The 16,304-nt window shown below is 38.5% G+C and overlaps 2 protein-coding genes across 6 annotated transcripts; both read left to right on the plus strand.

The window, feature by feature from the left end:
• Positions 1 to 601: 601 nt before the first annotated feature.
• Positions 602 to 8,487, plus strand: si:dkey-34l15.1 (thiosulfate:glutathione sulfurtransferase). Of its 2 annotated transcripts, none has more exons than XM_039814019.1 (4): positions 602 to 629; positions 7,567 to 7,695; positions 7,985 to 8,147; positions 8,291 to 8,487. In XM_039814019.1, exons 1-4 carry the CDS (start codon positions 617 to 619, stop codon positions 8,343 to 8,345), a joined length of 360 nt encoding a protein of 119 aa, XP_039669953.1. In that variant the 5' UTR covers positions 602 to 616; the 3' UTR covers positions 8,346 to 8,487. The 2 variants fall into 2 exon arrangements, with proteins under 2 accessions (XP_039669953.1, XP_039669952.1); XM_039814018.1 differs by lacking the exon at positions 602 to 629 and adding an exon at positions 6,120 to 6,234.
• zgc:195212 (DUF4554 domain-containing protein) lies at positions 8,446 to 16,262 on the plus strand. 4 transcript variants are annotated; one of them, XM_039814011.1, is made up of 14 exons: positions 8,478 to 8,543; positions 9,795 to 9,918; positions 10,582 to 10,635; positions 10,719 to 10,840; positions 11,054 to 11,137; positions 11,223 to 11,278; positions 11,619 to 11,690; positions 12,245 to 12,440; positions 12,842 to 12,965; positions 14,652 to 14,810; positions 14,893 to 15,014; positions 15,408 to 15,518; positions 15,748 to 15,846; positions 15,963 to 16,262. In XM_039814011.1, exons 2-14 carry the CDS (start codon positions 9,810 to 9,812, stop codon positions 16,008 to 16,010), a joined length of 1,356 nt encoding a protein of 451 aa, XP_039669945.1. In that variant the 5' UTR covers positions 8,478 to 8,543; positions 9,795 to 9,809; the 3' UTR covers positions 16,011 to 16,262. The 4 variants fall into 4 exon arrangements, with proteins under 4 accessions (XP_039669947.1, XP_039669945.1, XP_039669944.1 ...); XM_039814010.1 differs by lacking the exon at positions 8,478 to 8,543 and adding an exon at positions 9,289 to 9,563; XM_039814013.1 differs by lacking the exon at positions 9,795 to 9,918 and having other exon boundaries at positions 8,446 to 8,543.
• The last annotated feature ends 42 nt before the right edge of the window (positions 16,263 to 16,304 follow it).

Below are 16,304 nucleotides of genomic sequence, written 5' to 3' on the forward strand. Positions count from 1 at the left end.
CATTTGTATGCAGTAGTGGTACGTTTTTAAATTTCAGAACAGTATTAAGATACTTTTGCTTTACTTGACTAATTTAATTTTATATTGCATTATACTATCTACAGGAAAATATTGTACATTTCACTTCCACCACATTTATTTGAGAGCTTTAGTTACTTTTTTTGTGGACTAAGATTTTATATACAAAACAAATAATCAATTTATAGAATATGATGCATTAAACCATTCAGCAGGTTTTAACGTTGTTAAAATTAGCTCCACTTCGACCAAGTATATTTTACATTGTGCTATCCTTGCTTTCACGGGATATAAATATTTCAACACTGTCTGAATTTATGTATCATAATAACCATAGACTAAAAATATGATCCACTACAGCTTCAACTTCTCTTTTATTTTGAAAGTCTTGAAAAAACACTGCGAGTGTAAAGTTGACTTTATTGGCTAACGACTGAAAGGTTTTAAGCTAAGTCCCGCCTACTCTCGGCGTCTAAACCAATGCCTTGTCACTAAACCTGAGGAAGAAGGATGTATTTGTTTTTAACGATCATACCATATTATTATTATTTTTTTTTTTTTGGATCATACCATATATCTAAGTGATCATACAAGCAGGATGGAGAGCTCAGGTGAGTCTTTTTTTTACTTCTCTTACTGAGACGGATATCATTTAACTACTAACTGCAGCCTATCTGAATTGTTTAAACGACTTGAAATATCCCTAATGTTGGTTGAGAAACTTTAGTTTGTGCTAAATAAATAGCCTACTTGTAGTATTCTACTTGTTTAGCTGGTTGATAAATACTAGCTTACTTAATGCAGGTGAAGTAGCATCAATACGTTACCTATATTGTCATAGACGGATTGCAATTGGGAGAAAGTAGCCTTAGGCTTTTTAAAACCCAAACCATGATATTTTCCTAAACCTAACCAAGCAGTTTGTTGCCTAAACCTAACCATATTTCTGGCAGAAAGCCATGAAGGCTGACTTCTCCCATGTGTCGAAGTTGTTGCATTTAGCTGACTATTTTGTTGTCTGTCTGTAAATTGTAACCTGTAGCCTAATGTCTTGCTGTTTCCTGTTGCTGTGGTCTCAAACCATCTCACCAAATGACTACAGTTAGAACGCAGATTTCTCTAACTATTACATATTAATTGAAGAAAAAATCCCTTGCTGTATGGGAATATTCAGTTATACATTTCTTAATGATTCAGAATGACTCAGCACTAAATACAAAACTGTCTTGATAAGGTCAAACCTGAAGCTACCTGTGTCCTCAGGGGATGCAAGCTGCTTACCCAAGCAACAACCAACAAACCGGTTTCAAAATGTGTCTCTCAAGTGAAGCAAAACATGATTGCATACCATAACCTGTTACATCAAAGGCGAGTGGGTGCTGTAACTTTACTCCTTATTTTTTCGAAAGACACACACACACACACACACACACACACACACACACACACACACACACACACACACACACATTAACACAAAAATTCCAAACAAAGAAATATAAAAGAGCAGCAACGGCTAGTTGGAAGTTAAATTACATGTCATTGAGTTGGAAGTTGAGAAAGAGAATGAGGCAAGATGGGAAAAAAAGACAGAGGCAGAGCATGAAAGAGTAAAATGGGAGGGAGAGGCACTGAGGGGAGAAAATGAGGGGGTGTTGAGGAGGAGGGGAGAGTCTGAGAGAAGCAACTTATAATACGGTGAGAGCAGAAGACTGTAGTTAGTACACGGTGAGAGCAGACAGAGTGGGAACAAGAGATTAGAAAGACTTGAAATATATACGCTACCATCAAACAGGTACAGTGAATTTTATTTTACACTTAAGTCACTTTTATCGGTATGCTGACGTGTGTTGACCAGATGCAAAATACTGAATGGTTGGATGTTTATATATTCTTAGAGGTTTTGTCATCAGCTGCATTTAAAAGCACAAGAAAAAAAATCTTGTGATTATTGGGGTTATTTAAAAAATAAACTAGATACTGTAAAGTGAAAATTCTGTTCTGGGTTCCCACAGAACTCATCTGGCTTGGTGCCAGGAGAAAATGGAAGTGCTGATGGGGTCACCCCAATATTGTATTTCTTTCTTCCAGCAATCAGCATTTATTTATCCTAAGCTGTTTACAGGATGGAAACTAGAACACCGCAAATGTTTGATTATACACAGAGCCATTTCCAAGCTATAAACTTTGGTAAAATATCCTCTTTGTCAACAAGCCAAAGAATTTTGTTTTCCAGTCGCATCAAACCATTCTTGTCTTCTGTCAAAGGGAAAAAAATCTTAAAATCTCATATGTCCTATTTATTGGCCTTAGTACCACTGTGGATCCTTGTTTAATTTGGTCTACTATTGGAAGCAAGTTCTGTATTTTGGTTTCTGTGTTTTGACCCAGTGACCACTACTACAATGACTTTGGCTTCTTGATTTAACTTAATCTATTCCACCTTATTAATTATTCATTAATTTATTCAATTCTGAATAGAGATGACGTCACTGTGCAGGAACCTGGCTGTGCTTCTCCTTTTTCTGAGTGCCTCACCTCTCCACCACTCCCACCTCTCCACCCATGCTGCCTCTACATTCCCTCCCGCCACTCGTCCTCCGATCATAGTCATGACTGCCTTGGGCTCAGATGATGACTATGACGATTACAGCTCTCCTCCTGAAGACGTGCACGCCGTGAAGACTACCTTGCTCCAACGGGAGGCGCAGCCCTGCCAACACAACCCCTGCTTGGAGAATCAGGAGCCCTGCAAACAGATTTCAGCAAAGACTGGGTGTCTCTGTCCTGGAGTCAGCAGGGTTGATGAGCCTCCTCATGCACCAATCATCCAAGCGCTGCAGCCAATCAGTGAAGGAGATGACAGAGGGAAGATCGAGGTCCAGTGGTGTGCTCCATCTTCTGTGCTGTCTGGGTACAGAGTGGTGATAGAGGGAAGTGAATTCCTGGAGTTTGGGGAGGGTTCACGACGAGGTTTAGTCGGATCTTTGGAAGTTGGGACTAAGGTGTGTGTGGAGGCGTGGAACAGTGCAGGACACAGCCCCTCCTCGGAGTTCTCCTGTAAGCGGTATATGGTTTTAGGTATATGATGATTGTCACATTTTTTTTAACATTAAAACATTAATTGACCACTTGTACGCTGTATGGAAGCACCTGTATTCATTTTTTTCTCCTCTCATTTATTCTTTACCATTTGTATGCAGTAGTGCAGCGGTTCTCAAAGTGTGGGGCGCGCCCCACTGGTGGGGAATAGAGACGTGACAGGTGGGGCGCGCCAAACGGGAGGAAATTTTCCTTTTTTTTTTTTTTTTGCACAATGCATTCGTTCTAACTTCCGACTTTTAGAAGCTGGATATATCATTTGTTGCGTGTAAATATAAATGTGGATAACGTTAGTGATAGTGACATGCTTGCTACAGTTGCGTTTCTACAGATGAATCAGCGAAAACACGTTTTATTTCTCTGATTCACGGCTTTGTTCTAGCGCCGCTGGGCCTCCCTCTCTCCAGTCCCTCTCTATGTCTCTCCACCATATAGCTCTCTCTCTTCAGTCTCTCTCTATGTCTCTCCACCATATAACGCTCTCTCTCTTCAGTCTCTCTCTGTCTTTCCACCATAACGCTCTCTCTCTTCAGTCTCTATCTCTCTCCACCATATAACGCTCTCTCTCTTCAGTCTCTATGTCTCTCCACCATAACGCTCTCTCTCTTCAGTCTCTATGTCTCTCCACCATAACGCTCTCTCTCTTCAGTCTCTATCTCTCTCCACCATATAACGATCTCTCTCTTCAGTCTCTCTCTATGTCTCTCCACCATAACGCTCTCTCTCTTCAGTCTCTATCTCTCTCCACCATATAACGCTCTCTCTCTCCAGTCCCTCTCTATGTCTCTCCACCATATAGCTCTCTCTCTTCAGTCTCTCTCTATGTCTCTCCACCATAACGCTCTCTCTCTTCAGTCTCTCTCTGTCTCTCCACCATAACGCTCTCTCTCTTCAGTCTCTCTCTATGTCTCTCCACCATATAACGCTCTCTCTCTTCAGTCTCTCTCTATCTCTCTCCACCATATAACGCTCTCTCTCTTCAGTCTCTCTCTATCTCTCTCCACCATATAACGCTCTCTCTCTCCAGTCTCTCTCTATCTGCTCCACCATATAACGCCACCATGCTTTCGGGCAGTTGTTGAGCTCCTCCGATGAGGATTTTAAAATGAATGCGCTGTCGATATCGTCTGTAGCCTAACAGACGCGATGGAGGAATCTACACATCTCAGTTCTCCAGCGGCAGCCACCTGATGTAAACAAATTCAACCCAAGCGTTCTTTGGTGACGTGATTGATTCTGTTACTGTTGATCATCTGTCCGACAATCTGATTGGTCCGAACAGATCCTGTTCGGGCAATGCTTCTCAACGGAGCGAGTCCAGACCGAACTTCCCGACCTCGAATTTTGTGGGCGGGGCTAAGTTCGGCTGGCATCCAGGCTACATAACCACTGAAAACTGTCAAAAAAATCTAACCAGAAATGTGCTGATTGATCGTTGTTTTGATACATTAAACCACGTTATAAAGCCCATGAGAACCGTTGGGAGTCAACCCACAGCCGCTCCGCTGCCCTGCTGAGAATGAAGAAACGCCTCAGATGTCAGATAATGTCCATAATAATTGGACTTTGGGTTCGATTTTCTGAAAGTTTTCAGTGGTTATGAGGAGCAATATGAGAGAGAAATTTGGTAATCACTGATCATTGTTTACGTACATTAAACCACGTTTTTATTCATTAGTAAGCTACAGGACAGCGTCTTTCAAACATGACCTGCGCGAAAGAGAAGAAACAAATAATGAATGCGTCATTGTACCCAGCACTTCTGGAAATGTACTTCCAAATGCGTCTCTGTCCCCAGCACATTTCAAACCAAACTGACGCCCATGGATTTACCCGTGACTCAATCTGGAAAATAATTCGATTTCGTATTTTTGACCCTCTGAATTTACCGTTGGATAAGCCTAGGCATGATACAGGACAGCTTAGGACGCTCCAGGCTGCAGCCATACCCGCCTCCACTAGACTAGAGTGTGTGTGTGTGTGTGTGTGTGTGTGTGTGTGTGTGTGTGTGTGTGTGTGTGTGTGTGTGTGTGTGTGTGTGTGTGTGTGTGTGTGTGTGTGTGTGTGTGTGTGTGTGTGTGTGTGTGTGTGTGTGTGTGTGTGTGTGTGACTATAAATGCAGCGCGTGTGAGAGCAAACCGTCCTTACAGCTTATTACACCGATCACCCCCGAAATTGTGCAATGCAAAACAGGCTCATTGCAGCCACTAACACAGGGAGAATATACCTTTCTTGCCAAATGGATTTCTGTTCCTTTTTTTAACTTTTAACACTTTTATTTCTTTTCTATTTTTGAACTTGATACAAATTTTGACACAGCTGCACTTTTATTTTCTTTATTTTTGAACTTGCTGTTATTTGATGTAGAGTTAGTTGCATTTCGATACAACTTGTTACTTCAATAAATTGGAACATTTTAAGCTTGTTGCGTATTTCATTAGCATTGTGTTGGGGCGATGGGGGCAGGTGGGGCTTGAAAATTCCTCCTTGTCCAAAGTGGGGAATGACCGAAAAAGTTTGAGAACCACTGCAGTAGTGGGAAGTTTTTACATTTCAGAACAGTATTAAGATACTTTTGCTTTACTTGACTAATTTAATTTTATATTGCTTTATACTATCTACAGGAAAATATTGTACATTTCACTTCCACCACATTTATTTGAAAGCTTTAGTTACTTTTTTTGTAGACTAAGATTTTATATACAAAACAAATAATCAATTTATAGAATATGATGCATTTATATATTAAACCATTCAGCAGGTTAAAACGTTGTTAAAATTAGCTCCACTTCGACCAAGTATATTTTACATTGTGCTATCCTTGCTTTCACCGGATATAAATATTTCAACACTGTCTGAATTTATGTATCATAATAACCATAGACTAAAAATATGATCAACAACAGCTTCTTTTATTTTGAAAGTCTTGTAAAAACACTGCGAGTGTAAAGTTGACTTTATTGGCTAACGACTGCAGAGTTTTAAGCTAAGTCCCGCCTACTCTCGGCGTCTAAGCCAATGCCTTGTCACTAAACCTGAGGAAGAAGGATGTATTTGTTTTTAACGATCATACCATATATCTAAGCGATCATACAAGCAGGATGGAGAGCTCAGGTGAGTCTTTTTTTTACTTCTCTTACTGAGACGGATATCATTTAACTACTAACTGCAGCCTATCTGAATTGTTTAAACGACTTGAAATATCCCTAATGTTGGTTGAGAAACTTTAGTTTGTGCTAAATAAATAGCCTACTTGTAGTATTCTACTTGTTTAGCTGGTTGATAAATACTAGCTTACTTAATGCAGGTGAAGTAGCATCAATACGTTACCTATATTGTCATAGACGGATTGCAATTGGGAGAAAGTAGCCTTAGGCTTTTTAAAACCCAAACCATGATATTTTCCTAAACCTAACCAAGCAGTTTGTTGCCTAAACCTAACCATATTTCTGGCAGAAAGCCATAAAGGCTGACTTCTCCCATGTGTCGAAGTTGTTGCATTTAGCTGACTATTTTGTTGTCTGTCTGTAAATTGTAACCTGTAGCCTAATGTCTTGCTGTTTCCTGTTGCTGTGGTCTCAAACCATCTCACCAAATGACTACAGTTAGAACGCAGATTTCTCTAACTATTACATATTAATTGAAGAAAAAATCCCTTGCTGTATGGGAATATTCAGTTATACATTTCTTAATGATTCAGAATGACTCAGCACTAAATACAAAGATAAGGTCAAACCTGAAGCTACCTGTGTCCTCAGGGGATGCAAGCTGCTTACCCAAGCAACAACCAACAAACCGGTTTCAAAATGTGTCTCTCAAGTGAAGCAAAACATGATTGCATACCATAACCTGTTGCATCAAAGGCGAGTGGGTGCTGTAACTTTACTCCTTATTTTTTCGAAAGACACACACACACACACACACACACACACACACACACACACACACACACACACACACACACACATATACAGACCAACATTGTTGTCTGATGTGTGTGCAAACATGAGGGAGCAATCTTCTGGAGAGGACTATACCCTAGTCTGTTTCGTACCTCTTCAATCCAATCCAATCGTCTATTATTTTTCACAGCAAGTTAAAATCTAATTGCAATTTAGTCTGGTTTGCTCTTGTGATACCCATTTCAATAAGTCAACTCGAGATATCTTCTAAGTACCAAAACCAGTTTTTTATTTTCTCCAAAATTTTAACTCTGTATACCTTACTGTGTGGATCTTGTAATAACACAGACAAATATAATTTAATGTGGATCATAACAAACAATGACCTTGTCGTTTGGTACATCCCTAATAATCATAATAGTATAATAGTACCTCAGTGGTTAGTAATACAATCATGTGTTAGGCTGTTTAAAACTGTATGTATTCAACAAAGGCGTATCAGAGTTTGAAAAGCCTTTTCATGTTTTTTTTCTGTCGTTGCCAGTCACCAAGGAGATCTCCTATGAGGATCTAAAAGCTCTTCTGGGAAAGAGCCAAAATCTCTTTCTGGTTGACGTTCGCACTAAAGAGGAAGTGGATAAAGGACATATTCCAGGATCCGTTCACATCCCACGTGAGATTATTTTAAATTAATTTACACAGAGGGAAAAAAATATAAATGAAATATCAAGGTTTTGTAACATTGATATAAAAAAGAAGTTATATCAATTTATAATTTTTTTTATTTATTAACAATATAAACTTAATTTTCTCAATGTTACCACTTATCTTACACATTCAGACCAAAGTTCTTCTGGGTGTGCTGTTGTGTATTCTTGATACACAAATGGTATGCCATCATCTGCGGTATTTAATCATATAATATGTTTCTGCCATTCTCTGTTGCTCCTTTACTCATTAAGTTGATACAGTAGCAGATGCTTTTGCAATGGTGCCAGAAGAATTCAAGGCCAAGTACGGAGTAACCAAGCCACCATTGGACGCGCCAGAGCTGGTGTTTCACTGCCATTTGGGCAGGCGAGGGGCAGTTGCCACAGGAAAAGCCTACGAACTTGGATATGTGAAGTAAATCAGTTATTGGTTACTATAGGCTACATTATACACACACTTTCAACCCATCTTGATTTTACAACTCCTGTTGAGACCAATCTTGTTTCCTCACATTGCCTCTTCTCTTTTAAAATGTGTCTCTCTGTCTTCTGTTTCAGTGCACGTAATTATGCTGGAGCATACAAAGAGTGGTCTGCGAAGGAGGGAAAGTGATTTGTTTTGAAGGAAAGCCTCATATATATTTATACAAATAGTAATTGTGAAATCAAACAAAATATTTGTATGCTGCTTTGTTTTCATACTCTACAACATAGTATGAATAGATACAAATAAAATAAATTGTTATCTACTCAGATTGACCTGTATTTGTGGGGATCATTTCCGAGAGCTGTATATCCAGAGATCCAAAAGGTGAAGTAAAAAACACTTTCTGCATGCTAAAAAGATGTACACAGTGGTGGCATCAAATGTAGAACAGACAGTATACAGTAACAAAAAAGTCTGCTAAGGATTAGAGGGTGAGGTGTGGTTGAAAGCTCAAGCTGGTAAGTCAACCTTAAAATCATGTCCTCAGGAATTTCTGTAAATGCGGTGCAATTTAAAGACAAGAATTATATGATTACACACTGTGTGTGTGTGTGTGTGTGTTTGTGTGTGTGTGTGTGTGTGTATGTGTATATATATATTGCTAGCCAATTTTCATCATACATTTCATACAGTTATACACCACATTCCTTGTTTCAGTTTAACCTAATTCCCACATTTCCTCCTTCGAGTTTTTGTTAGATTGTTTGTTTGTTCATTCATTCATTTAAACAGTAGGCTAGGCTAGTGTTGTAGGGGTGAAGTAGCCAGCTAGCAAACTGCACACGATGGCAGACAATGCTAATATTGTCAACCTGATTTTGGCAAAGCCTTTTTGAAAGTCTTCGGCAAAAACATAGGGCAAAATAACAGGTCTTTTCAGCTCTTCTGGTATGACAAAGTTAGCTGGCTGCCAGCAGCCCCACTGATATATATATATATATATATATATATATATATATATATATATATATATATATATATATATATATATATATATATATATATATATATATATATATATATATAATTTGGTGGTGGAATCGGGGCTAATGGCCTCAGTATTTCTAAATTCTTGACTATGGGCCTGCTTTCAGGAGTCTACAATGAACAAGTCCATGTCATTTCCACAAATTTGCTATTGATTTATAGACTACATATCTATATTCCTCATCTAACTTGTAAGGTATTAGCAGTGATTTCATATAATTGCATATTGTATTAATAAACAAGGGAAAGTCTTGTGACTGTGCCAGCCATGCACGTGCGCAATCTGAGAGCCATTCAGCGCGCGCATGGCAGTCAAATTGCTTCAATTCGCTAAAGATGCTCAGAGAAATACAACAGGTAATGGTTTAAATAAGGGCTACTCTGGCTAGAGACATAATGTTTGTACGTGTAAAATGATTTTTTAATCGACAGTTGAATTGTGCTCGTAGTTATTTATTAAACGGAGACAGTCATCCAATGTTTGAAGCTAGTTAGCATAACATAAGGTTATATAGTTAGCTAGCTAGCTATATCTTTAACGTTAGCTAGCTAAAGGATGAGTTCGTGTTTTTAATTTTAACCACTCAGGTGTTGCGGTTGATCATGCTTTTGGGAAAGCAAAAACCACAGCATGGTTTAAACACTGAAAGAGGGCTTTTGGTACTTCTGTGGACTGAAACAGGAGCTTCTGTTCAAAGTCTAAACTGCACTGGTAAGTTTATCACATAATCTGAGCAGCTTCATCAGGATGAACTAACATTAACTATCTAGCTATCAAGCAAAATGTGCTTTAACAACGAATGGTAATTCTGATGAGAAAAAATATACATATGATTACCACTAATATAGCTACAGCTCTAATAAATCATTATGTAAAATATAGGTAAATAACTGTTCAGTTGAAAAAAAGGCATCAACACAATGCGTCTTATTTGCAAGTCCATTTACTACCAGTAGACAGTTCATATTGGCAAAAAGTTTAAATGCACCATAGAGTGAGCCCCATTTTAAACTGTTTAAGTAGCAAACCAATCCCCCAAACAAGCAGAAAACAATTAAAATAGAAGTGTAATACTTTTCATCTGCCAGTTATGGTGAAAGCACATATCAGACATTGAATTTCAGATCAATGTGACCCAAATAAAAAGGCATCCCACCCTGTACAAAAACAGAAACTGGTCACTACGATAAAAAAAAAAAACATGATTAATTGGTCACATTTTAGTTATTTGGATTATTTTCAGCCTGCTCTTGATTACGGTAAAAACAATAACTTATGATAAAGGAACATGACCGTTGCCAGCAGCTGTTAGGATTTCTAGGACATATAGCACGTACAGCAAGTGTTGTAACAGTGTTAACATTTGTGGTACAGTTGCAGCTGCTGGTCCTTGGAGCACAGGGATTAAAATGGAAGCACTCCAACCTGGTATGTACAGTACACACACACCTAAAGTATATATACACATCTTTAGCTTTTGTACACTACATCATCTCCTTTTACTACATTAGTCCTCACAGATTTGAAGGAGAGCATGTTTCCCTGTATGTGGCCGTCTCCTCAGCCGGACCCTGAGGAGCTGTGTGCCTTCACCGACCTGTATGGTTCCCTCAGATTACTCCTGTCTTTTCAGGTACACACTACAGTGAACCTTTTCTTTAATTGCTGATAATAGAATTGAGCATTGTCCTTTTTTAAACACTATAGTAATCTCTGTCTGTCAAAAGAATGTCCCCAGGATATCTAAATTTACCCAAATGTTAATAATTAATGATACACTTTTAATTTTAACGATAGATGATTGCAGTGAGCCTATGTCATCTCTGTCTATCTTTTCGCTGTATAGATGAAAGATGAAAGATTTAACAGTACAGAGCTGTGTGCTCGAATTGAAGCGTTCCTAGACACATTCAGTTTGGCTAACGCAAAGGTAGGATCTATTTCTCTCTGACACGTACCCACAGTATGGTTTTAAAATAGTTAGCAAAAATTTTACTGCCGCTTCTTTTTAACAGATCAACATCCACCTCAAGTTCAAACTGAATCAGCAGACCTTCCAGCGAGACTTAAGGTATGACGAAGCAAATTTCCCATTGGTTAGATAAGCTCATGATAGAACAGTTTTATTCAAAATGGCCTGATACATTTAGCAACAGTTCATCCAGTCACGCTGTATTACACAGAATGTACCTATTTTGTTTCATAACGTATTCGTACATAAACATGCAAAAGTAAAGTTTACTCGCACACAAAGACTTCTAAGCAGTGATCAGAATGTATAAGTGGCCTGCAATGCTTTTGGCTTTAGGAGTTGCAACATAACAATAACAAACACAAAGGCTGACTAGTCTAGTGAAACCCCCTCGGCCTTGTTTGTATGAAGTGCTAAGGTTGTGTTTATATTTTTGCAGAGTGAAGATCAAGAGTACAGTTGTATTAGCAAACCAACCGTCACGGATCTTGGACGTCACTTGTAGTACACAGTCAGTAATGCTGTTTGTAATACTTTTTAATGTGTAGTTGTTTGTGTGGATCAATGTTTTCTGACTTTCAGTAGAAACATAATAGAACCCAATAGGAATGGATGTGTAACCACAATAATTTTTATCTTTATCTATTATTCCTAAAAAAAAAGACATAGATAGATGGACTTATTTAATCCCGAATTGGGAAATGACTGTGTTACAGCAGCAAGTTACAAGGACACACACATACAGAAAATAAAAGAATTATACTAGAGATAATAAATAAGATTTAAAAAAAGATAGGATCAAATAAAATAACAAGATTCTATTACATAAAGTACCAGAACACCTACTGAAAAAATATATACTCAGAGGAAAGAAAATAATGTACATGTATATATAGTACAACTGTAGAATAAACATATACAACCTACATACATAGTATATATGAAAACATATATTTTATTAAATATTAAATATAAACTAGGCCTAAACAGTGTGAAATACTGGGGCATATGCTGGTGTGTTTACTTGTTTTTATAGAAAGTGATTTTCTTTCATTGGGTTTAAAGGCCTCCAGAGTGTGTGAAGAAAGGCTGCTGGTGTCAGGGAGGACACCCTGTCATTGGAGGCATGGTGCCTCTCAGTATCCCACCTAAAGCCATGGACCAAGGCCTGTTTGGGGAGCTCAGCATCCAACCAGTCACACTACTAAGCCCCTGTGTGCTGCAGTACCCCAATCTGGCAACACAACTCACTCACATAAAAATATCCTTTGCTAATTTTATCATAAGTATGCTTGTGATTTTCCCAGACAGAATCTCTAGGTGCGAGTTATGGAGGGTGTTGGGATTGCGTCTCTGCTTTTTTAAGATGACGTTCCTCTAGCTTGATGACTTCATGTGCACACTTGGGTAAAAATTTGTGTTAAAGCAGAGATGAGGGTCAACACCTCCTAGCCAAGTCATTTCCTGCTGTAAAATAGTGGATTGCTCCCTTAGGATTGTGAGTGAGGCACTACTCCAAGTGAAGAAGTTCAAGTTGTTGGGATCTTGTTCACAGTCAGATTTATGCTTGAACAGAACTAGTTTGTTCTGTGGATGGAACGAAGAGTAGAACCGCTGCTCCTCTCTGATTTGGATTAGTGTTCCTTGACTTCACATGTCCAGGTATTGGTATTTGGCCCCAGTAATGTTCCTGTGGCAGGCCCCTCCACCTTCTTCCAGAACCTCCCTGCTCATCTGGACTGTCAGGAACTGGGCCTGCACGGTCTTCACTGCTCCTCCTTCAAAGGTAGACAACAACCACTGATGGGAACAACACATACTGATGGCCAAGATACATTTTAGGTCATTACCTACGGGCTGGTTTCCTTGGCCAGCGTCAAAGCAGAAGTCTAGTTAATCCTGTCTTAAAAAGTGACTTTCAAAAACACTTATTAAATTGATGATTTTTCAGAGATGAGCACGCAGCCCAGGCCTGAAGCTGCCCACAAAAACTTTGATGGATCACAAAAGGCCTATGATTTGGATAATATGATTGAAACCAGACAGAGCAATGGACGTAGAAAAAGGAACACACACAGAATGCAGTAACAAAAAAATCTTAAAGTGATAGCACTTAGAGACAAAGTGCTTCAACGCTGAAAATCTGGGCTCCAGCAGTGAAATGGTTCTCACTGCATTTTATAAATCTGTCTCCTGTGAATTATGTCCACATGGAATCCATCTGCACTAGCAGTTTATGTTTATTGTGGACAGTTAGTTCTGAAGTAGTTGTGCATTTGCATAGAAACATTCTCACAGCAGAGAGTTGGGGTGGAAGATGGGTTTAAAATGAGTTTGACATTGCACGCTCAGGTTTCCATCCTGTCTTATAATAGAAATCTGTATTTTCATTTGTCATATTTAACTTTGACCATGACATTTCCCAGACCTTACCTAAATGTGTTTCAGTAGCCAACATCTAATCATACCCTTAATCGTGCCTCGGTTTCCATAGGTGATTTAAAAAATAAATTTTTTAAAAATGTTGAAAAGTGCAACATTTTGCAGGTGTGATCACCATTAGTGTTTAGAATTTTTTAACTGAAAAGTAATTGCTTATTAACATAATTCTTCTGTATGGGTTTCTCATGTCAGAGTACATGGCAAGCAGGTGGTTGGTCTTCAGTGAAATAGTCAAATAAATCCTTTTGAGTCCAGCCTTTTTGAATGATATTCTTTCTTCTTTAGTGTCTAATGTAAGCCTTAATTTAGTCCGAGGGAAATTTTCTCTTAGGCAATCAGTTACATGAATTAGAGTTGACTTGAATCTAGGATAAATCTAAACCATGTGTGAGAGAGCTGCATGTTTATTGTTAAGAGATACTTTTTGTGGAACTAAGCTTAATCATCACTAAATAATCTCTGAATCACTTAAAATGTTGCTGATTTTTCAGAAACCGCTCTTGCATAATAAGTGTTTCTTGTCCTTGTAGATTACACAGTGACTTACAACCACGAGCAAAACCACAGGTCTACATACTGTAAATCACAAGAAGCTTTTTCATTCACAGTACAGATAATAAACTAAAAAGGCCCCCTAATACAGTCCACTCTGGTCTTTGGCTGCTAGAGAGAACATCCTCTGTCACAACTATTAAATTGGGGAAGTTTGGTTTACTCTGGCCTGAAAAGGGATGCATTGTGAGGTAAACGCCTGTTAACTCATTGAGCTTAAGTGAACTCAAGTATTAAAACTAAAGCTGTAAAACCAAATGTTGTAACAGTTACTTACCCAACCCAAAGGTGTGTCTGCCATTACCGCAATGATACGCACATGCGATTGTTACAACCCACCGCTCAGTGTGCCTTCAACTAGTGAGGACTTACAGCGTTCACTGATTAAAAGTAAATATCGTCACTAATAATCATGTTTTCCTTTCATTTCCTTGTCATGTTTTCCTTTTGCAAAAAATGTTGTAAACATCCTTTGCAGATCATGTGCACAGCAGTGGCATGGTGTACACAGTAGAGCAAGAACCCTGTAAGGATCCAGAGCAAGAATCAAGTCTTCTGCCAATGCAGCAGAGTCTCCGGCTTTACCTCTTTCTGCAGCACAGTGACCCTTTCAACTGCCACCTCTCTGATCTGATGGGTGAGAGACAGCTGCATGTATTATCACAAACCACTGCGTTAAAGTTGGTCTTTCTTACTGTATGTCTGTGATCCTCCCACAGCCACAGAGGTGCTGATAGAGCACTACCTGGAGGATATTCTGAACAACAACAGGCAATCAGTCACAAAAGCCCTGCAAACTGAGCTGCAGAACACACTGAAAGCCCAAAATCGCAGAAAAAAGGCAAGACTGATATACACATACACAGTGACTGCAGAGAGGAAATGTGTTTTTAATCACGTTATATTTTTTTTATCTTCTTTTTTTTTGACTGTGTGTAGCGATTCAACAACTATTCAACAGAAAAATAAAAAATTATCAACAACAGTTTTGATAATCAGTATACTGTTGGTGTTGTTTATTAAGCAAAGATGTCAAACGTGCAGGTTGTAGCTTCTTGTCCTCTGTTTGATCAGTGTAAATTGAATATCTTTGGGTTTTGGGTGATGGTCATTTTAATTTATTTCTGACATTTTATAGATCAAACAATTATTAATGAACTGGAAAAAATAATCAATACATTATTGAAAATCAATAATCAATTTGGGCCCTAATAGTATATGTTTGGGTGTTAAGGACCAAGAGAAGCTGCGATCAGCTGCTGAGGTGATTCTCAGTTCGTCCATCAGTGTTGTGAGCTGCAGCAGTAACGTGGACTTCAGAACTGCCTGTCTGAACAGCATGAAGGTGTGGGATAAAAAATATTTTAAACATGTATATGCATATATTTATAGTTAATTTTAAAATAAAAGTTATTCACTTCCTCTCTCCTGTTTACAATGAAGCCACTGGCAAATATTTTATCAGATGATATGCTATACACTGTAAATAGACTTGTTACTTACAGAAATGTTCATGTATGCGTGTTGATAGTGTGACAGAAGTCAGATGTGCCTCCAATATGTATGTTTGTCAGGTGCGTGACACTCATGACCTTTCAGCCTCCCTCCGTGAATCACTGAGGAGGGTGACATCATGGAAATTCACTCCCAGGGACAGGTGCCACTCAGCTCAGGTGAGGGGGATGTTTGTTGTTCACTGCTACCAACTACAGTTACTATAGCAGCACTTCAGTGCTTTTAGACATGTGATTTTAATCCACAATCTACCACCTCGTCATTACTTTCACAGATGGAAGAACATCCTGAGAGTGATGACGCCACCAGAAGAGAAATCTGAGCACGTCTGTGTTTGTCTTGAAAGAGTTTTGTTCTGGTTCAAGGCTGTGGGAGCATTTTGTTTTGCAATATAAAGTGGGGTAGTAGTGCATGTTGTACTGTTAATGTGAGGGTGATAGAATCTTATCAGCCTCAAATTTAAATAATGCATTATTATTATTTTTTTATTGTTATGTGTGTGTTCCACCAGTTGTTTAACAGTTTTAAAAACGTTCCCAACAGAGATTAACATTAAACTTAATTCTTGATCTGAGATCATCCTTTGTTGAGTTTTTTTAAATAATTGTTTTATTAT

Source organism: Perca fluviatilis, chromosome 10, assembly GCF_010015445.1.
Source record: "Perca fluviatilis chromosome 10, GENO_Pfluv_1.0, whole genome shotgun sequence".
NCBI lineage: Eukaryota > Metazoa > Chordata > Actinopteri > Perciformes > Percidae > Perca > Perca fluviatilis.

What these genes read in the sequence shown, in the direction of transcription:
- si:dkey-34l15.1 (XM_039814019.1), top strand. An exon ending in AGGATCCGTTCACATCCCAC is followed by an intron (nt 7,696 to 7,984) that starts GTGAGATTATTT and finishes TTACTCATTAAG; the next exon opens with TTGATACAGTAGCAGATGCT. An exon ending in TACGAACTTGGATATGTGAA is followed by an intron (nt 8,148 to 8,290) that starts GTAAATCAGTTA and finishes CTTCTGTTTCAG; the next exon opens with TGCACGTAATTATGCTGGAG.
- zgc:195212 (XM_039814010.1), top strand. Translation starts at nt 9,543, where the DNA reads ATGCTCAGAGAAATACAACAG. An exon ending in GACGTCACTTGTAGTACACA is followed by an intron (nt 11,691 to 12,244) that starts GTCAGTAATGCT and finishes TTGGGTTTAAAG; the next exon opens with GCCTCCAGAGTGTGTGAAGA. An exon ending in CCTGTCTGAACAGCATGAAG is followed by an intron (nt 15,519 to 15,747) that starts GTGTGGGATAAA and finishes TATGTTTGTCAG; the next exon opens with GTGCGTGACACTCATGACCT.